General features: G+C 52.4%; 4 protein-coding genes across 4 annotated transcripts; all 4 read left to right on the forward strand.

The window, feature by feature from the left end:
• Nucleotides 1-553: 553 nt before the first annotated feature.
• On the forward strand, nucleotides 554-2,473 carry LOC129783738 (serine/arginine repetitive matrix protein 2-like). The gene is made up of 4 exons (XM_055794660.1): nucleotides 554-656; nucleotides 985-1,258; nucleotides 1,846-1,924; nucleotides 2,280-2,473. The coding sequence occupies exons 1-4, from the start codon at nucleotides 587-589 to the stop codon at nucleotides 2,334-2,336; spliced, it is 480 nt and encodes a 159-aa protein (XP_055650635.1). The 5' UTR covers nucleotides 554-586; the 3' UTR covers nucleotides 2,337-2,473.
• A 3,913-nt stretch (nucleotides 2,474-6,386) lies between these two features.
• On the forward strand, nucleotides 6,387-9,196 carry LOC129783777 (TRAF-type zinc finger domain-containing protein 1-like). The gene is made up of 4 exons (XM_055795085.1): nucleotides 6,387-6,670; nucleotides 6,744-6,797; nucleotides 7,988-8,258; nucleotides 9,117-9,196. The coding sequence occupies exons 1-4, from the start codon at nucleotides 6,638-6,640 to the stop codon at nucleotides 9,194-9,196; spliced, it is 438 nt and encodes a 145-aa protein (XP_055651060.1). The 5' UTR covers nucleotides 6,387-6,637.
• A 1,476-nt stretch (nucleotides 9,197-10,672) lies between these two features.
• On the forward strand, nucleotides 10,673-12,538 carry LOC129783739 (serine/arginine repetitive matrix protein 2-like). Its single transcript, XM_055794662.1, has 4 exons — nucleotides 10,673-10,775; nucleotides 11,104-11,377; nucleotides 11,965-12,043; nucleotides 12,345-12,538. The coding sequence occupies exons 1-4, from the start codon at nucleotides 10,706-10,708 to the stop codon at nucleotides 12,399-12,401; spliced, it is 480 nt and encodes a 159-aa protein (XP_055650637.1). The 5' UTR covers nucleotides 10,673-10,705; the 3' UTR covers nucleotides 12,402-12,538.
• A 3,866-nt stretch (nucleotides 12,539-16,404) lies between these two features.
• LOC129783778 (TRAF-type zinc finger domain-containing protein 1-like) lies at nucleotides 16,405-19,262 on the forward strand. The gene is made up of 4 exons (XM_055795086.1): nucleotides 16,405-16,736; nucleotides 16,810-16,863; nucleotides 18,054-18,324; nucleotides 19,183-19,262. The coding sequence occupies exons 1-4, from the start codon at nucleotides 16,704-16,706 to the stop codon at nucleotides 19,260-19,262; spliced, it is 438 nt and encodes a 145-aa protein (XP_055651061.1). The 5' UTR covers nucleotides 16,405-16,703.
• Nucleotides 19,263-20,279: the final 1,017 nt, after the last annotated feature.

A 20,279-nucleotide genomic window follows, 5' to 3' on the forward strand; every position in this document is an offset into this window, starting at 1 on the left:
ATTAACCGGCAGGAAAACATGACGTTATAACAAGGATAGCCAAGAGGGGCACTTCTGTGGGCAGCATGACTTGGAAATCACTGTTAAACTGATTTTTGTCTTTGCATTTGGTTTTTAAGATGCCACTCATAGCAGGCCAATATCAGGAACCTGATCAGAGCTACCCTGACAGGACTCTAGGGCTGCTTTCCCCATGCTTGGCACTGGCTTTCCAGGGTCATGTGTAGGTGTGAGAGGCACAAGCATGAACAGGAGCAGGTAGGGTTGTTGGCTGGCTGGCGGCAAGGCCCCAGCTACGGGGTGGTTCTGTTCAGCAGGACCGGCTCATGCTGCCAGGTCCAGTTTTGCTCAGGTCCTGTGATAGCCAGTCATTCTTCCTAAGCTCTGGGTAAGAGCAAATGCACGTGTCAGCAAACGATACCTCCCTCTTCCGAACAAACAGTTCCCTACTAACCTTCACCTTGCTGAGGGGGGATGCTCTGCAGTGCTTTTATGGGGATAAGTCTGAATAAACTGTCATGGAAACAGACAGACATCTGTTTTGCTTTAGCTCGTCTGTGTGCTGCGCCCAGCAGCTGAGGACTCCATGCCTCCTAAAGCCAAGAGGCAGAGACAAGAATCAGCAGAGCCACCCTGGACACGAAGCAAGTGCCAAGGTATGGGCAAAACACAGACTGACACACGCACGGTTTTCCTTTACGTTGCAGGAACACTGGGCGTGTTCCAAGCTCAGTAGATGTTGTTACCCTGTTTGGTCTCCAAAATTTACAAATCTTCGATCCTCCACCATTTTATGCAAGAAAGATGAAATCCTTAGAACTCAGTATCCTCAAAGATCTTGGTTGCAAAGCTGTATGCTGCTGGAATGGCAGTTGGCTCTACTTTTGTTACCTGAATGGTCTTGAATCTCTCCGGCTGCATTGACTGTTTCTGTGAAGCGCTGTGTTTGTGTCATCTGAGGAGATGTTTCTCCTTGGCGCACAGGTCGCTGCATGAAGAAGGAGCCTGGACCTCCTGCAGAAGAGGCCCAGCTGCCGAGGAGACCAAGGAAAACGGCAACCGGCAGGAATGCACAGCTGCCCGCTCCCACCTCACGAGGGAAGGCCAGGAAGAAGGCGGCCGGCAAGAGGGGCAGAGCGAGGAAGAGAGGGGCCTGTGAACGTGCAGGTGCGTCACCATCCCCTCAGAGGCCTGCCAAGTGCTCCCGCTCGGAACCCTTCACGTCCGGCCCATCGAGATATTCTCCGAGCCAGCCAAGGTAACACCTCTGCCTTCCGTTCCAGGCAGACGCGCCGGGGCTGCCCCGAAGGGTGAGGGGCCGGCGGCGCTGCAGGAACAAGTTTTGCTCTGCTGGGAGCAGGGGCGCAGCCTCAGCCTGGCGCACTCGCGTCTTCAGGCGGCAGCGACCCAGCAGCGGCGGCAGTGACAAATGCATTTCAGTCCTCTGCCTTGTCCCCTTGCGCTGCAAACCTGGGTGCCCTCATGTGTGCTTGCAGCTGAAAGGGTGTCACTCCATGTAACGCGGCTGGTGCTTATCCGTGTGTCAAACAGCAAAGGTAGACTTTTATAGCCAAGTAGAACGGGCAAAAGGGTCCCTGGGAGACAGTGTCGCAGAGCGCCTTGGTCCCTGTCCAAGGCAGCGCTCTCACCTGAGCTTTCCTCTCTGCTCTTTGAGTACAATCTGGTGGTTCTGCTCCAAAAGAAGTGGGTCAGGGCTCAGGAGAAGCTTCCTCCCAGCCCCCGCAAAGTCTCCCTGGTGTGAAGGACCTGTGCTCAGTTAGCAGTGAGAGCGCTGACGTGGGTGGGCTGGCTTCCTCTGAAAGCATCCCTCTCCATCCTTGACAGCACCAGCAGCGAAGGAGAAAGCAGCCTCAGGACACAGCACACGGGCTGCTCCATGCAGCTGCAGGCGCCGGATCCAGAGGTGAGGCAGCCAGCACAGAGCAGAGCGCGTGGCGTCGCTCCCGTGTCGGGTGCGCTGCAGGACGCCTCCGTTGCGGAGCGCTTGGTGGGCAGCGCTGGGCTCTGCTGGTGCATGGGCGGCATGAAGCGCTGAGGGCTGATGTGCTGTGGGCTCGCTGCACGCTGGGCTCATCCTGAGCGGGGCTTGCTGGGAGGAGAGGGCAGCGCCTGCCCTGCTGCTCCTCACGGCGCTTTGTTCAGGGGCGTGAGCTGATGTTACAGCCCTTCCTGCACCAGCGAGGCTCTTATCAGTGGCTTCCACTCAGGGACTCTTTGCAAACAGCATTTTCACTTGTTCTTTTTCCCTTTCCCTTTAGCTGATGACCAGGAGCCAGGCAGCTTCGCAGCCACAGGGGAACGGACCCAGCAACTGATAAAGCCACGTTCGGCCCTCTGCGGACTAATTCCATGCAGTAGAAGTCATTTCTTTTAGCATAAGAAAATTACTATGTTGCCATGTCATTGAATTTCTACAGATATTGTCATTTACAAATAAATTATTTATTTTTGCACAGGAGAATTCCTATATTGCCATGTCACCGAGTTTCTACAAATTTAGATAGGTATAGGCAGTTATAGCTACAGCTGGCTATAGGCATAGGCGGCTACAGGCAGTGATCATGATATATACAGGTACTTTTAGGGTGTTCAAGTATACTACAGGTTTTCACTCCTATGATCTATACCAGTAGCACCCCACGCTAGCGGCCCCCACCGTGACCTTGAAACCCCCCTGGGCTGTGTTTCTGTGCCGGCTCTTTGATTACTCCCTGACGCAGTGTTTCTGACCCCCTGAGATTTGAGCCCCTTGTGCCAGTCAGTCTCGAGCGGAGTGAGGCCCCCCGGAGCCGTGTGCCGCAGAGGGGTGTCCGGAGCTCCCCACCTGCGGGAGGCCAGACAGTCTGCAGCGTTGTTTCCAGCAGCTCGGTTCCCCTGCACCAGCGCAGCTGCAGCAGCCCAGGAGTTAATTCTTTCCAGCCCCAAAGAAGGACACGATACATCTCAAGGGATGTTAAGAATCTCCTTTATGCAAGTTACACTCCATGGCCAAGAGCACTTAACAGGTTAATGCTGCGAACGGTACCGAGATGGACACACACCAAGCCAGAACTAATACCCAGCTCCAGAGTTCTGCCATTGTGTAGTGTAATTTTACATTCTGAATGAATAGATAGTTGTAAAAAAAAAAATAATCACAAACCAATCTCTGCTTTGACAAAGAAGCCTGTTACAGACAAGGTCAAGTGATTTAGAGCACAAGGAAGTGATGATGATTAGAAAAAGCTTTAATTAGAAGGCCATTTGAGCTCCAGGCAAACCGCTGCAGCACTTCCATTCTAGTGGCATTAAAAAACCCCAACCAACCAAAGAAACAAAAAGCCAGTGCCGCCCCCACCCCCGAGCTCCTCCTCTTGCAGGGCTCAGACCATCCCTCTGAGAAAACCAGCCGGTGAAGGGTATTTACCGGTGTGACATTTCTGCAGGATAAGAAGCTTCATTTACACAGCGAGGTATAAACAGCATCGATACAAAGTCTGTGTTATTTGTAATCACAAATAATTAATTGTAATAAATATGTATCAAGTAACTTTGCAGCACGCCTTTCAGGGCCAAGACGCAGATATGTTCCACTCGGACGTGCTCTCTGGAAGGAGAAGACGGACATTAGCAGCATTTTCTGACTCACAGCCGTACTCCCGGCCTTGGAGAACACCGGCATTCCCAGCTCTCCGGCCCCTGGGAGCAAGTCCACCCAAGGCGCCGAGGCCTTGGAACGGGGGCGTGAAACCCAAACCAAACGCGCCATCCACGGGCCAGGAACAACCCCCAAGCGCATTGCTGGCAGCAACACCAGCGCCACAAACTTCCACCGACCTCCTTCGCGCTTCCCTGTGGCACTTGCCTGGGAACACGCATCCCAGACGGGAACAAAGCGGCTCCCAGCCGCGCCTTCTGCTTAGTTTTCCCCTTGGTCTCCGTCAGCTCCGCGTGTGTTTGCGCTTACTCCGAGTCATTTCTCAGCTACAGATACGCTTCTACCAGGAAATGGACAAGATTCAAGAGTAAATATTCTTCTGACATGTATCCGGCTCTTGGAAAGGGCAATACGCGACAGACAGGTAATAACACAGCTTTCCTAAGCGCAGGAGCTGCAGGCTCTGGATGCCAACAACTAGCTCTACAACTGTTGCGCACACGTTGATTTTTTTTTTCACCATTCGCTGACAGAACAAGAATATACACACTTGTGTAGGCTTTTCTCTCTTCCTCACATTTGATCTTCAGGTTTGCAGTTCTCCTCACCTCGAGGAACTCCATTTAATGTAGGGAAGCCCGCACGTCCTCAGCTCCATCTCTAGAGGGCTCAGCATAGTCTGGAGCTGCAGGGGAATGATGGACCCAAGGCCAGCACGCGCTGCAGTCATGCACGCCGGAGTCTGCAGCACACGCACCCTCAAGCTGTGGATCGCTGTTGCGTACACATCCTTGTTCTTCCACCTGCAAGGGCAGAGATCCAGGACAAAAAGGAGAGCGCGTAAGAGCCCTCGTGCCCTGCCCCAGCCGCAATGAGGAGAGCGCGGAACCGCATTGCGCAGCCGCCGGCCGGGCTGGCCCGGGGGCAGGGCTGAAGCACCGCCAGGAGCAGTGGGGTGGGGCCGAGTGCGTCGGCGGGGCGGAGCCTGGCCGTGGAAGGGAAGGGGGCGGGTCCCGGCCGGGAAAGGGGGTGGGGCCTGGCCGCGTGCCACTGCCCGTTGCCACGGCGCTGGGGAGCGCGGGTCGATTGTTGCGTGGATTGTTGGGTTGATTGTTGGGTGCGTTGTTGGGTGGATTGTCGGGTGCGTTGTTGGGCTGGACCCATCCCCGCAGAGCTGGGAGCACCCGCAGCCAGGAGCGGGGAGCAGCTCTGCCCGTGCTGCGCCGCGCCGGGCCCCTCGCACTGCCGTAGCCGCTTTCCCTGCAGTGCTGAGAGCGCAGCCGTCTCTCCTGAGCTCTCTGCTCACCTACCCACGTCCCTAGCCACCTGCCCACCCACCCACCCACCCCCGTCCCCATCTTCCTTCCCCCCTACACACCCACCTCCCTCACCATCTTCCTCCCTACACACCTGCCCCCCGCCAGGGAGGCCCGGGGCCGAGGCAGCAGGAGGAACCCGGCTCTTCATCCCAGGACACAGCCATGCCCTCGGCCGCCGATAACCAGGCGGCAACGCTGCGGTGCGGTCACTGGTAAGGCATGCAGCGGAGGCTGCCAGGGGTCTCCGGGAGCCATCACTGCACACACATCCATACGTATCCCCTTGACATGCTGCCACGGGCTGGGAGGGGCAGCTCACTAACGAACATGCCCCCTTCATTACAAACGGCTGGCACGTGGTTCTGCAGTGTCAGGGCCTGACAACCTGCTCAGCCTTGACTCAAGTTTCTGACTTGAGCACGTAGGCAGGAACCAAAGTATTTGGTAGAAACAAAGACTTGGTTTTCAGCGAGGCACACGTGAACTCCATGGTTCCAAGTTCCGGTTCAGCATCTGGCAGAAGCCGGGATGTTGAAAACAGAACCAAGAGGCACCTCCTGCTTCTCTCTGATGACGCTTCCCTTTTCCCAGCCACACCGGTGTCGGTAATACATTCGCCGACAGCGATGCCAGCTCAGAAGTTACCTCCTGAGTACAAGCAACTAAAGACATTCCCTTTTTTTCCCCAAAGGGACGTGGGACTCCAAGCAGTTTCTGGCAGCATCAGCCCGGCTGGTTTGCAGGCAGCTGTGTACGTGCAGTTGAGATGCTGCTGTTGGACTTTGCTGCTTTGCCGGGCTGTTGCCTGCTCGGGATCTGGCCAAGGAGAAAACTGAACGGCTCTGCTGGTTTTCTCCTTGGTGACATGGGAAGGCACAACAGGTTATAGAACTAATGTTGGTGTTCTGAGTTGTGCTTTAGTCTGGGGAGCATCGTCTAGAAAGGATGCTACCTGCCTGAGGCAGGAACAAGGGCGAAGCTCAGAGTGCCTCAGTTCTTTTTGGATCTTCTCTGTTTGTAAGCCTTGCCTTGTCCTCCAGACAGGAAAATGAGTCTTTTTTGGGGAAGGGGGTGAGCGGGGGAGTGTTGGCTCCAGAGTAAGATGGCTACTGCTATCATTCACTGAGCAAATCTGGCCCAAGAGGGTCTGTTCTGTAGTTTTTCCGAGCAGAGCACTGTTCGACCTCTCATAGCCCGGTTAGTTTCAGGAAGAAACTGTGATCTTCACGGATGAGTTTACTAATTAGTTCATCACCTTGAACCTGGTGATAACTTGTTTATGCTGCAAAATTTGCCTTTCTCATAATGAAGCCCACCCCCCTTGATTTTATCTCCATGTAGTGTGAACATTGTGACCTTTGCATGCTATAGGCGCTAATATCCCACCTATGAAGGAACGTGGAGGCCTGGCTGGGCTTGCCTTGCTCTTTAGTTACTCGGTTCTCTAAACCATGAATTCATCAAAAGCTTTCTTAGGATTTTTGTGCTGTGAAAAACTGCTTGCAACTGTGGTCAGTGTTATTTTCTGCAAAGTAACCTCTGTGATGTTTCTCATAGCAACAAGGATATTCCTGCCTCTAATTTCACGATTCATGAAGTCCACTGCAGCAGATTTCTTGCAGCGTGCCAGTACTGCGAGGTTTACATCCCAATTTCGGAAATGAAGAACCATTTTGCATCTGAGCACGTGGAGGTGAGAAACGCATTCCTCCTCTAAAACTGCTGTCCTCTGTGGCAATTAATCTCACGAGGTCTGTTTATTGTAGGTTACCTGCGAGTGTGGGATGAAGATGGAAAAACAACACTTGGAGGACCACAAGGTTGGTGAACATCTATTGATGTTAGGAGATGTTTTGAAGCTACTCGATGGCATTTCCAAGCACCGATTCCAGAGCCTTTCTGTCAGCCAGGAGCCGGACTGCAAATTGTGATTGAGGCACCCTTTTTATCGAGCCCTAAATTCACACCCTCTGAGAGAAGGTGGTTGGAAACTGCCTTCAAGCAGTGGAGCCTGCTCAAGTCTTCATATCCAAGGGTTATCTGCGATAATTGGTGATTTTGTCCTTGTTAGTGATGAGGATGAAAAATGGTGCGCTGTTTCAGAAACACCGAATATGATGAACTCCACTTCTTCCGGTCCTTTCACATGACGCATTTCTGACTGCTGCAGTGGTCATGTGCATTTTAATAAGTCATGGTGTCCAACAGACTTTGAAAAGAGTTTGTAAAATCAACAGGGGTTTTTTCAATTTCTGACTCCAGTTGGCTGCCGTCACAGGCAATCTTGTAATCAATGTCAGCCCCTTCCCTTCCTATGGCCCCCCCTTGCAGACAGCTCTGCAAGTGCCACCTAAGTCTGCTTATTGCTGACAAACAAAGGATTTTCAAACGGTGAAGATATGACCAGGTCAAACCCCTGGAAGCACTTCATCCTGCACGTTTGTGCGTAGTGGTTCTAGTTTTGCCTGTAAAGCAAATGATGACGTATTCTTGCAGCATCTGCTATTCTAACAGGGCTTTCATCTCTCTGTAACCCCTCTGGAAGGGCAACTTACCTGTCATTCAGTCGCGGGTGAAGGACATAGGCAAGCAATTCTTGCCGAGTAGTAAGTGAGCTGTAAATCTGTTCCCTCGCAGAACACACACGGAGAAGTTTTTTTAGCAGTGCCCAGTGCAATGGGATCAGGACTGGGTTTTGAGACTGTCCCTGAAAGCTATCTTCAAGAAGCACAGTGGGAAGGAATCTGCTGTCCAAGTATGACAGGTTTTAAAGGAATGTCCTGAGTCTTCGGAGTGCTTCAGCTGGCGTGTTTATGACTACACAGGTTACACAGCCTGCTGGTCTTCACATTTCTCACGTGCTATCTTACTCCAGGCTATCCTTCAGCGTAGCTTTAGATCTGGCTAAAGAAAGAATGGACCGCTCAGCTCTTCAGCAAACGGGGAACCTCCCTCCACCTTTGCCTCGCTCTTCCATATGTGAAGAATAATCCCTCGTTCTATTTTCCAGGCGTTTGTGTGCCTTCTGCGACTTGTCCTCTGCCCTTACTGCGAAATACAGCTGCCTTTGAGAGCCATGGTTGACCATGAACTTTACTGCAGCACACGGACGGAGGAATGCGAAAACTGCCACCGCTACATACTGGTGCGAGACCTGAAAGAACATCCTCGGGTCTGCGGGCTAGTGGGGGTACAAACCCGAGGAAGTGCACCGTCTGACTTTGAGGATGAGGATGCACATTTGCAAGACCTCCGGCACAGTGGAAGAGAATCAGGAACAGGTAACTGTGCTGGGCCACTGTGGGGAATGCCCAAGGGGCTAGAAAAGCAGATTTATAGCAGCTGTGTAGGGGACACCCCTTAAGGACATTAGCAGAAGCAATGTTTCAGCAGCACAAAGAAATCAGAAGCGAGGTGAGGTGCAGAGATGAGTAATAACCAGCTTCATATGGGACATTTGGCAGCCGATCCAAGCGTAAGGGTTTGTAACTCTTTCTGGGAAAACACTGGGTAATGACAGCTCCAGAGCCACTGGGAGTGGGCTGATTTTCCCGTGGAACAGAACTGCAAAGGTATAAGCCAGCTACACAGAGGACTGCTGAGGTCCCTGGGGTGAGAGCCCAGGCCACTGCCGATTCTTTTGTCTCAAAGTATCGAGCTTCGCAATGAAAGCGGGAGTTGTTTGCTCGCGGCACATTCTGCCTGGGGTTGTGCGGCAGCTGCGCTCCTCCTCGGTTAAGCAGCAGGGTAGGTAAGATCTGGATGTGGGGTCACGTCTGTAGCACTGCGCATCTCTGCAGTGACGTCCCGGACATCGCTGAGACTATTATCAGCGGGGCAGACATGAAGCGTCAGCTGGTTGTGGAAGGAGAAATGGTGCTAAAGGATTTATTGGAGGCAGTCGTGGGCTTTTTTAGCAGACCGCTGGCTCTATCTTGGACCCCAAAACACTACTCTCACGCTGGATGGCGTGGATTTGCTGATGTGGAATGAATTCAGCAAGTGTGACTAGAGTAACTGTTGCCTTAACGTGTGCTCAGGTTGCCGTCCTGTGACACAGAACAGCAGCCTGTTGCGTAGGGATCCAACTGCGCCAGACTTCTCTCTGGTAGGGGATGTGACTCTGCTTTGCTTTGCAGATGACGAGCCCGTCACCCTGCCGTGTCAAAGTTGTGGCTTGCGGTACCCTATCTATGAGCGGATGGATCACGAGGTTTAGTATTTTCTTGTATTACCTACTGACAAATAATGATTTTGAAAGCTCTAGTAACGCAAACTAAACTAAAGGCCCTGGAGCTGCGCAACAGAAATGTTTGCCTTGCACATCCGAGTGATGTTAAAACCAGCATGTGTGGCTCACAGCTCAGGTGGGAGAGGAGCAGAGGCGTGTAACCTGTGTAGGTAAGAGGGGAAGGAGGCAACGCAGGCTGTCCATCTAGGAGATGGAGGAATGTCTCGCAGGGTAGATGTGAAGAGAGAGAGAGAGAGAAAGGTTAAGGACGTGAATCTATCGGGAGCTCAGGCTAAGCGAGGAGCGGTGGGTTTATGAAGTGCTGAGTGCCGCACAGCGCTCAGCAGGGGATTCAGACGCTTCTCGATATTGCTGCCTGGTATTTCTGCTATGGAGAGAACACCAGGTCTTGGTGCTGCTGAAGCTGTTACTGCTGTTCAAGAACACTGGACAGGTACCAACTAGACCGCTTGGTGCTTTAATGCTTCCGTACACCTAAAGAGCAGAGTCGGGGAGGGGGGTGCCCGCGGAAGAGGCAGTCCTCTGGGCTTCGCTGCTAGGACAGAGAAGCTAGGAAAACGCTACGCTCGCTCATTTTCTCTTTCACAGCTCTTTTGCATTCTTACAGTCCTAACTAGTGACGTTGTGTTTTGCTGGTTGGTTCTTCTGGGCCTTTCCTGTCCTAGGTGATAGTAAAGTCAGTATGAATAGAAATGAGATCTGACAAAATTTCATAGCTTACCACGTGTTAAATGGTCGTGCTGACAGGAAGGACAAGTCCCATCCACCTCCTATGGCAGCTGGCTGGTGGAAGACGACTTTATCTCACAAAGATAACAGATGCTTTCCTTTCTAGTTCCTATTTTTGTTTTGTGGGTCTCTGCCGTCTCCTTTTGTTATTCCTCGATGCAATTAACCGGCAGGAAAACATGACGTTATAACAAGGATAGCCAAGAGGGGCACTTCTGTGGGCAGCATGACTTGGAAATCACTGTTAAACTGATTTTTGTCTTTGCATTTGGTTTTTAAGATGCCACTCATAGCAGGCCAATATCAGGAACCTGATCAGAGCTACCCTGACAGGACTCTAGGGCTGCTTTCCCCATGCTTGGCACTGGCTTTCCAGGGTCATGTGTAGGTGTGAGAGGCACAAGCATGAACAGGAGCAGGTAGGGTTGTTGGCTGGCTGGCGGCAAGGCCCCAGCTACGGGGTGGTTCTGTTCAGCAGGACCGGCTCATGCTGCCAGGTCCAGTTTTGCTCAGGTCCTGTGATAGCCAGTCATTCTTCCTAAGCTCTGGGTAAGAGCAAATGCACGTGTCAGCAAACGATACCTCCCTCTTCCGAACAAACAGTTCCCTACTAACCTTCACCTTGCTGAGGGGGGATGCTCTGCAGTGCTTTTATGGGGATAAGTCTGAATAAACTGTCATGGAAACAGACAGACATCTGTTTTGCTTTAGCTCGTCTGTGTGCTGCGCCCAGCAGCTGAGGACTCCATGCCTCCTAAAGCCAAGAGGCAGAGACAAGAATCAGCAGAGCCACCCTGGACACGAAGCAAGTGCCAAGGTATGGGCAAAACACAGACTGACACACGCACGGTTTTCCTTTACGTTGCAGGAACACTGGGCGTGTTCCAAGCTCAGTAGATGTTGTTACCCTGTTTGGTCTCCAAAATTTACAAATCTTCGATCCTCCACCATTTTATGCAAGAAAGATGAAATCCTTAGAACTCAGTATCCTCAAAGATCTTGGTTGCAAAGCTGTATGCTGCTGGAATGGCAGTTGGCTCTACTTTTGTTACCTGAATGGTCTTGAATCTCTCCGGCTGCATTGACTGTTTCTGTGAAGCGCTGTGTTTGTGTCATCTGAGGAGATGTTTCTCCTTGGCGCACAGGTCGCTGCATGAAGAAGGAGCCTGGACCTCCTGCAGAAGAGGCCCAGCTGCCGAGGAGACCAAGGAAAACGGCAACCGGCAGGAATGCACAGCTGCCCGCTCCCACCTCACGAGGGAAGGCCAGGAAGAAGGCGGCCGGCAAGAGGGGCAGAGCGAGGAAGAGAGGGGCCTGTGAACGTGCAGGTGCGTCACCATCCCCTCAGAGGCCTGCCAAGTGCTCCCGCTCGGAACCCTTCACGTCCGGCCCATCGAGATATTCTCCGAGCCAGCCAAGGTAACACCTCTGCCTTCCGTTCCAGGCAGCCGCGCCGGGGCTGCCCCGAAGGGTGAGGGGCCGGCGGCGCTGCAGGAACAAGTTTTGCTCTGCTGGGAGCAGGGGCGCAGCCTCAGCCTGGCGCACTCGCGTCTTCAGGCGGCAGCGACCCAGCAGCGGCGGCAGTGACAAATGCATTTCAGTCCTCTGCCTTGTCCCCTTGCGCTGCAAACCTGGGTGCCCTCATGTGTGCTTGCAGCTGAAAGGGTGTCACTCCATGTAACGCGGCTGGTGCTTATCCGCGTGTCAAACAGCAAAGGTAGACTTTTATAGCCAAGTAGAACAGGCAAAAGGGTCCCTGGGAGACAGTGTCGCAGAGCGCCTTGGTCCCTGTCCAAGGCAGCGCTCTCACCTGAGCTTTCCTCTCTGCTCTTTGAGTACAATCTGGTGGTTCTGCTCCAAAAGAAGTGGGTCAGGGCTCAGGAGAAGCTTCCTCCCAGCCCCCGCAAAGTCTCCCTGGTGTGAAGGACCTGTGCTCAGTTAGCAGTGAGAGCGCTGACGTGGGTGGGCTGGCTTCCTCTGAAAGCATCCCTCTCCATCCTTGACAGCACCAGCAGCGAAGGAGAAAGCAGCCTCAGGACACAGCACACGGGCTGCTCCATGCAGCTGCAGGCGCCGGATCCAGAGGTGAGGCAGCCAGCGCAGAGCAGAGCAGAGCGCGTGGCGTCGCTCCCGCGTCGGGTGCGCTACGGCATGAAGCGCTGAGGGCTGACGTGCTGTGGGCTCGCTGCACGCTGGGCTCATCCTGAGCGGGGCTTGCTGGGAGGAGAGGGCAGCGCCTGCCCTGCTGCTCCTCACGGCGCTTTGTTCAGGGGCGTGAGCTGATGTTACAGCCCTTCCTGCACCAGCGAGGCTCTTATCAGTGGCTTCCACTCAGGGACTCTTTGCAAACAGCATTTTCACTTGTTCTTTTTCCCTTTCCCTTTAGCTGATGACCAGGAGCCAGGCAGCTTCGCAGCCACAGGGGAACGGACCCAGCAACTGATAAAGCCACGTTCGGCCCTCTGCGGACTAATTCCATGCAGTAGAAGTCATTTCTTTTAGCATAAGAAAATTACTATGTTGCCATGTCATTGAATTTCTACAGATATTGTCATTTACAAATAAATTATTTATTTTTGCACAGGAGAATTCCTATATTGCCATGTCACCGAGTTTCTACAAATTTAGATAGGTATAGGCAGTTATAGCTACAGCTGGCTATAGGCATAGGCGGCTACAGGCAGTGATCATGATATATACAGGTACTTTTAGGGTGTTCAAGTATACTACAGGTTTTCACTCCTATGATCTATACCAGTAGCACCCCACGCTAGCGGCCCCCACCGTGACCTTGAAACCCCCCTGGGCTGTGTTTCTGTGCCGGCTCTTTGATTACTCCCTGACGCAGTGTTTCTGACCCCCTGAGATTTGAGCCCCTTGTGCCAGTCAGTCTCGAGCAGAGTGAGGCCCCCCGGAGCCGTGTGCCGCAGAGGGGTGTCCGGAGCTCCCCACCTGCGGGAGGCCAGACAGTCTGCAGCGTTGTTTCCAGCAGCTCCGTTCCCCTGCACCAGCGCAGCTGCAGCAGCCCAGGAGTTAATTCTTTCCAGCCCCAAAGAAGGACACGATACATCTCAAGGGATGTTAAGAATCTCCTTTATGCAAGTTACACTCCATGGCCAAGAGCACTTAACAGGTTAATGCTGCGAACGGTACCGAGATGGACACACACCAAGCCAGAACTAATACCCAGCTCCAGAGTTCTGCCATTGTGTAGTGTAATTTTACATTCTGAATGAATAGATAGTTGTAAAAAAAAAAAAAAATCACAAACCAATCTCTGCTTTGACAAAGAAGCCTGTTACAGACAAGGTCAAGTGATTTAGAGCACAAGGAAGTGATGATGATTAGAAAAAGCTTTAATTAGAAGGCCATTTGAGCTCCAGGCAAACCGCTGCAGCACTTCCATTCTAGTGGCATTAAAAAACCCCAACCAACCAAAGAAACAAAAAGCCAGTGCCGCCCCCACCCCCGAGCTCCTCCTCTTGCAGGGCTCAGACCATCCCTCTGAGAAAACCAGCCGGTGAAGGGTATTTACCGGTGTGACGTTTCTGCAGGATAAGAAGCTTCATTTACACAGCGAGGTATAAACAGCATCGATACAAAGTCTGTGTTATTTGTAATCACAAATAATTAATTGTAATAAATATGTATCAAGTAACTTTGCAGCACGCCTTTCAGGGCCAAGACGCAGATATGTTCCACTCGGACGTGCTCTCTGGAAGGAGAAGACGGACATTAGCAGCATTTTCTGACTCACAGCCGTACTCCCGGCCTTGGAGAACACCGGCATTCCCAGCTCTCCGGCCCCTGGGAGCAAGTCCACCCAAGGCGCCGAGGCCTTGGAACGGGGGCGTGAAACCCAAACCAAACGCGCCATCCACGGGCCAGGAACAACCCCCAAGCGCATTGCTGGCAGCAACACCAGCGCCACAAACTTCCACCGACCTCCTTCGCGCTTCCCTGTGGCACTTGCCTGGGAACACGCATCCCAGACGGGAACAAAGCGGCTCCCAGCCGCGCCTTCTGCTTAGTTTTCCCCTTGGTCTCCGTCAGCTCCGCGTGTGTTTGCGCTTACTCCGAGTCATTTCTCAGCTACAGATACGCTTCTACCAGGAAATGGACAAGATTCAAGAGTAAATATTCTTCTGACATGTATCCGGCTCTTGGAAAGGGCAATACGCGACAGACAGGTAATAACACAGCTTTCCTAAGCGCAGGAGCTGCAGGCTCTGGATGCCAACAACTAGCTCTACAACTGTTGCGCACACGTTGATTTTTTTTTTCACCATTCGCTGACAGAACAAGAATATACACACTTGTGTAGGCTTTTCTCTCTTCCTCACATTTGATCTTCAGGTTTGCAGTTCTCCTCACCTCGAGGAACTCCATTTAATGTAGGGAAGCCCGCACGTCCTCAGCTCCATCTCTAGAGGGCTCAGCATAGTCTGGAGCTGCAGGGGAATGATGGACCCAAGGCCAGCACGCGCTGCAGTCATGCACGCCGGAGTCTGCAGCTCACGCACCCTCAAGCTGTGGATCGCTGTTGCGTACACATCCTTGTTCTTCCACCTGCAAGGGCAGAGATCCAGGACAAAAAGGAGAGCGCGTAAGAGCCCTCGTGCCCTGCCCCAGCCGCAATGAGGAGAGCGCGGAACCGCATTGCGCAGCCGCCGGCCGGGCTGGCCCGGGGGCAGGGCTGAAGCACCGCCAGGAGCAGTGGGGCGGGGCCGAGTGCGTCGGCGGGGCGGAGCCTGGCCGTGGAAGGGAAGGGGGCGGGTCCCGGCCGGGAAAGGGGGTGGGGCCTGGCCGCGTGCCACCGCCCGTTGCCACGGCGCTGGGGAGCGCGGGTCGATTGTTGCGTGGATTGTTGGGTTGATTGTTGGGTGCGTTGTTGGGTGGATTGTCGGGTGCGTTGTTGGGCTGGACCCATCCCCACAGAGCTGGGAGCGCCCGCAGCCAGGAGCGGGGAGCAGCTCTGCCCGTGCTGCGCCGCGCCGGGCCCCTCGCACTGCCGTAGCCGCTTTCCCTGCAGTGCTGAGAGCGCAGCCGTCTCTCCTGAGCTCTCTGCTCACCTACCCACGTCCCTAGCCACCTGCCCACCCACCCACCCACCCCCGTCCCCATCTTCCTTCCCCCCTACACACCCACCTCCCTCACCATCTTCCTCCCTACACACCTGCCCCCCGCCAGGGAGGCCCGGGGCCGAGGCAGCAGGAGGAACCCGGCTCTTCATCCCAGGACACAGCCATGCCCTCGGCCGCCGATAACCAGGCGGCAACGCTGCGGTGCGGTCACTGGTAAGGCATGCAGCGGAGGCTGCCAGGGGTCTCCGGGAGCCATCACTGCACACACATCCATACGTATCCCCTTGACATGCTGCCACGGGCTGGGAGGGGCAGCTCACTAACGAACATGCCCCCTTCATTACAAACGGCTGGCACGTGGTTCTGCAGTGTCAGGGCCTGACAACCTGCTCAGCCTTGACTCAAGTTTCTGACTTGAGCACGTAGGCAGGAACCAAAGTATTTGGTAGAAACAAAGACTTGGTTTTCAGCGAGGCACACGTGAACTCCATGGTTCCAAGTTCCGGTTCAGCATCTGGCAGAAGCCGGGATGTTGAAAACAGAACCAAGAGGCACCTCCTGCTTCTCTCTGATGACGCTTCCCTTTTCCCAGCCACACCGGTGTCGGTAATACATTCGCCGACAGCGATGCCAGCTCAGAAGTTACCTCCTGAGTACAAGCAACTAAAGACATTCCCTTTTTTTCCCCAAAGGGACGTGGGACTCCAAGCAGTTTCTGGCAGCATCAGCCCGGCTGGTTTGCAAGCAGCTGTGTACGTGCAGTTGAGATGCTGCTGTTGGACTTTGCTGCTTTGCCGGGCTGTTGCCTGCTCGGGATCTGGCCAAGGAGAAAACTGAACGGCTCTGCTGGTTTTCTCCTTGGTGACATGGGAAGGCACAACAGGTTATAGAACTAATGTTGGTGTTCTGAGTTGTGCTTTAGTCTGGGGAGCATCGTCTAGAAAGGATGCTACCTGCCTGAGGCAGGAACAAGGGCGAAGCTCAGAGTGCCTCAGTTCTTTTTGGATCTTCTCTGTTTGTAAGCCTTGCCTTGTCCTCCAGACAGGAAAATGAGTCTTTTTTTGGGAAGGGGGTGAGCGGGGGAGTGTTGGCTCCAGAGTAAGATGGCTACTGCTATCATTCACTGAGCAAATCTGGCCCAAGAGGGTCTGTTCTGTAGTTTTTCCGAGCAGAGCACTGTTCGACCTCTCATAGCCCGGTTAGTTTCAGGAAGAAACTGTGATCTTCACAGATGAGTTTACTAATTAGTTCATCACCTTGAACCTGGTGATAACTTGTTTATGCTGCAAAATTTGCCTTTCTCATAATGAAGCCCACCCCCCTTGATTTTATCTCCATGTAGTGTGAACATTGTGACCTTTGCATGCTATAGGCGTTAATATCCCACCTATGAAGGAACGTGGAGGCCTGGCTGGGCTTGCCTTGCTCTTTAGTTACTCGGTTCTCTAAACCATGAATTCATCAAAAGCTTTCTTAGGATTTTTGTGCTGTGAAAAACTGCTTGCAACTGTGGTCAGTGTTATTTTCTGCAAAGTAACCTCTGTGATGTTTCTCATAGCAACAAGGATATTCCTGCCTCTAATTTCACGATTCATGAAGTCCACTGCAGCAGATTTCTTGCAGCGTGCCAGTACTGCGAGGTTTACATCCCAATTTCGGAAATGAAGAACCATTTTGCATCTGAGCACGTGGAGGTGAGAAACGCATTCCTCCTCTAAAACTGCTGTCCTCTGTGGCAATTAATCTCATGAGGTCTGTTTATTGTAGGTTACCTGCGAGTGTGGGATGAAGATGGAAAAACAACACTTGGAGGACCACAAGGTTGGTGAACATCTATTGATGTTAGGAGATGTTTTGAAGCTACTCGATGGCATTTCCAAGCACCGATTCCAGAGCCTTTCTGTCAGCCAGGAGCCGGACTGCAAATTGTGATTGAGGCACCCTTTTTATCGAGCCCTAAATTCACACCCTCTGAGAGAAGGTGGTTGGAAACTGCCTTCAAGCAGTGGAGCCTGCTCAAGCCTTCATATCCAAGGGTTATCTGCGATAATTGGTGATTTTGTCCTTGTTAGTGATGAGGATGAAAAATGGTGCGCTGTTTCAGAAACACCGAATATGATGAACTCCACTTCTTCCGGTCCTTTCACATGACGCATTTCTGACTGCTGCAGTGGTCATGTGCATTTTAATAAGTCATGGTGTCCAACAGACTTTGAAAAGAGTTTGTAAAATCAACAGGGGTTTTTTCAATTTCTGACTCCAGTTGGCTGCCGTCACAGGCAATCTTGTAATCAATGTCAGCCCCTTCCCTTCCTATGGCCCCCCCTTGCAGACAGCTCTGCAAGTGCCACCTAAGTCTGCTTATTGCTGACAAACAAAGGATTTTCAAACGGTGAAGATATGACCAGGTCAAACCCCTGGAAGCACTTCATCCTGCACGTTTGTGCGTAGTGGTTCTAGTTTTGCCTGTAAAGCAAATGATGACGTATTCTTGCAGCATCTGCTATTCTAACAGGGCTTTCATCTCTCTGTAACCCCTCTGGAAGGGCAACTTACCTGTCATTCAGTCGCGGGTGAAGGACATAGGCAAGCAATTCTTGCCGAGTAGTAAGTGAGCTGTAGATCTGTTCCCTCGCAGAACACACACGGAGAAGTTTTTTTAGCAGTGCCCAGTGCAATGGGATCAGGACTGGGTTTTGAGACTGTCCCTGAAAGCTATCTTCAAGAAGCACAGTGGGAAGGAATCTGCTGTCCAAGTATGACAGGTTTTAAAGGAATGTCCTGAGTCTTCGGAGTGCTTCAGCTGGCGTGTTTATGACTACACAGGTTACACAGCCTGCTGGTCTTCACATTTCTCACGTGCTATCTTACTCCAGGCTATCCTTCAGCGTAGCTTTAGATCTGGCTAAAGAAAGAATGGACCGCTCAGCTCTTCAGCAAACGGGGAACCTCCCTCCACCTTTGCCTCGCTCTTCCATATGTGAAGAATAATCCCTCGTTCTATTTTCCAGGCGTTTGTGTGCCTTCTGCGACTTGTCCTCTGCCCTTACTGCGAAATACAGCTGCCTTTGAGAGCCATGGTTGACCATGAACTTTACTGCAGCACACGGACGGAGGAATGCGAAAACTGCCACCGCTACATACTGGTGCGAGACCTGAAAGAACATCCTCGGGTCTGCGGGCTAGTGGGGGTACAAACCCGAGGAAGTGCACCGTCTGACTTTGAGGATGAGGATGCACATTTGCAAGACCTCCGGCACAGTGGAAGAGAATCAGGAACAGGTAACTGTGCTGGGCCACTGTGGGGAATGCCCAAGGGGCTAGAAAAGCAGATTTATAGCAGCTGTGTAGGGGACACCCCTTAAGGACATTAGCAGAAGCAATGTTTCAGCAGCACAAAGAAATCAGAAGCGAGGTGAGGTGCAGAGATGAGTAATAACCAGCTTCATATGGGACATTTGGCAGCCGATCCAAGCGTAAGGGTTTGTAACTCTTTCTGGGAAAACACTGGGTAATGACAGCTCCAGAGCCACTGGGAGTGGGCTGATTTTCCCGTGGAACAGAACTGCAAAGGTATAAGCCAGCTACACAGAGGACTGCTGAGGTCCCTGGGGTGAGAGCCCAGGCCACTGCCGATTCTTTTGTCTCAAAGTATCGAGCTTCGCAATGAAAGCGGGAGTTGTTTGCTCGCGGCACATTCTGCCTGGGGTTGTGCGGCAGCTGCGCTCCTCCTCGGTTAAGCAGCAGGGTAGGTAAGATCTGGATGTGGGGTCACGTCTGTAGCACTGCGCATCTCTGCAGTGACGTCCCGGACATCGCTGAGACTATTATCAGCGGGGCAGACATGAAGCGTCAGCTGGTTGTGGAAGGAGAAATGGTGCTAAAGGATTTATTGGAGGCAGTCGTGGGCTTTTTTAGCAGACCGCTGGCTCTATCTTGGACCCCAAAACACTACTCTCACGCTGGATGGCGTGGATTTGCTGATGTGGAATGAATTCAGCAAGTGTGACTAGAGTAACTGTTGCCTTAACGTGTGCTCAGGTTGCCGTCCTGTGACACAGAACAGCAGCCTGTTGCGTAGGGATCCAACTGCGCCAGACTTCTCTCTGGTAGGGGATGTGACTCTGCTTTGCTTTGCAGATGACGAGCCCGTCACCCTGCCGTGTCAAAGTTGTGGCTTGCGGTACCCTATCTATGAGCGGATGGATCACGAGGTTTAGTATTTTCTTGTATTACCTACTGACAAATAATGATTTTGAAAGCTCTAGTAACGCAAACTAAACTAAAGGCCCTGGAGCTGCGCAACAGAAATGTTTGCCTTGCACATCCGAGTGATGTTAAAACCAGCATGTGTGGCTCACAGCTCAGGTGGGAGAGGAGCAGAGGCGTGTAACCTGTGTAGGTAAGAGGGGAAGGAGGCAACGCAGGCTGTCCATCTAGGAGATGGAGGAATGTCTCGCAGGGTAGATGTGAAGAGAGAGAGAGAGAGAAAGGTTAAGGACGTGAATCTATCGGGAGCTCAGGCTAAGCGAGGAGCGGTGGGTTTATGAAGTGCTGAGTGCCGCACAGCGCTCAGCAGGGGATTCAGACGCTTCTCGATATTGCTGCCTGGTATTTCTGCTATGGAGAGAACACCAGGTCTTGGTGCTGCTGAAGCTGTTACTGCTGTTCAAGAACACTGGACAGGTACCAACTAGACCGCTTGGTGCTTTAATGCTTCCGTACACCTAAAGAGCAGAGTCGGGGAGGGGGGTGCCCGCGGAAGAGGCAGTCCTCTGGGCTTCGCTGCTAGGACAGAGAAGCTAGGAAAACGCTACGCTCGCTCATTTTCTCTTTCACAGCTCTTTTGCATTCTTACAGTCCTAACTAGTGACGTTGTGTTTTGCTGGTTGGTTCTTCTGGGCCTTTCCTGTCCTAGGTGATAGTAAAGTCAGTATGAATAGAAATGAGATCTGACAAAATTTCATAGCTTACCACGTGTTAAATGGTCGTGCTGACAGGAAGGACAAGTCCCATCCACCTCCTATGGCAGCTGGCTGGTGGAAGACGACTTTATCTCACAAAGATAACAGATGCTTTCCTTTCTAGTTCCTATTTTTGTTTTGTGGGTCTCTGCCGTCTCCTTTTGTTATTCCTCGATGCAATTAACCGGCAGGAAAACATGACGTTATAACAAGGATAGCCAAGAGGGGCACTTCTGTGGGCAGCATGACTTGGAAATCACTGTTAAACTGATT

This window comes from Falco peregrinus, chromosome 2, assembly GCF_023634155.1.
Source record: "Falco peregrinus isolate bFalPer1 chromosome 2, bFalPer1.pri, whole genome shotgun sequence".
In the NCBI taxonomy this organism is placed as follows: domain Eukaryota; kingdom Metazoa; phylum Chordata; class Aves; order Falconiformes; family Falconidae; genus Falco; species Falco peregrinus.

Coding starts and splice junctions, on each gene's coding strand:
- LOC129783739 (XM_055794662.1), top strand. CDS start 10,706: ATGCCTCCTAAAGCCAAGAGGCAGAGACAAGAATCAGCAGAGCCACCC. Junction 11,378..11,964: donor TATTCTCCGAGCCAGCCAAG/GTAACACCTCTG, acceptor CATCCTTGACAG/CACCAGCAGCGAAGGAGAAA. Junction 12,044..12,344: donor TGCAGGCGCCGGATCCAGAG/GTGAGGCAGCCA, acceptor CTTTCCCTTTAG/CTGATGACCAGGAGCCAGGC.
- LOC129783738 (XM_055794660.1), top strand. CDS start 587: ATGCCTCCTAAAGCCAAGAGGCAGAGACAAGAATCAGCAGAGCCACCC. Junction 657..984: donor GACACGAAGCAAGTGCCAAG/GTATGGGCAAAA, acceptor CTTGGCGCACAG/GTCGCTGCATGAAGAAGGAG. Junction 1,259..1,845: donor TATTCTCCGAGCCAGCCAAG/GTAACACCTCTG, acceptor CATCCTTGACAG/CACCAGCAGCGAAGGAGAAA.
- LOC129783778 (XM_055795086.1), top strand. CDS start 16,704: ATGAAGAACCATTTTGCATCTGAGCACGTGGAG. Junction 16,737..16,809: donor TTGCATCTGAGCACGTGGAG/GTGAGAAACGCA, acceptor TGTTTATTGTAG/GTTACCTGCGAGTGTGGGAT. Junction 16,864..18,053: donor AACACTTGGAGGACCACAAG/GTTGGTGAACAT, acceptor TCTATTTTCCAG/GCGTTTGTGTGCCTTCTGCG.
- LOC129783777 (XM_055795085.1), top strand. CDS start 6,638: ATGAAGAACCATTTTGCATCTGAGCACGTGGAG. Junction 6,798..7,987: donor AACACTTGGAGGACCACAAG/GTTGGTGAACAT, acceptor TCTATTTTCCAG/GCGTTTGTGTGCCTTCTGCG. Junction 8,259..9,116: donor TGGAAGAGAATCAGGAACAG/GTAACTGTGCTG, acceptor TTTGCTTTGCAG/ATGACGAGCCCGTCACCCTG.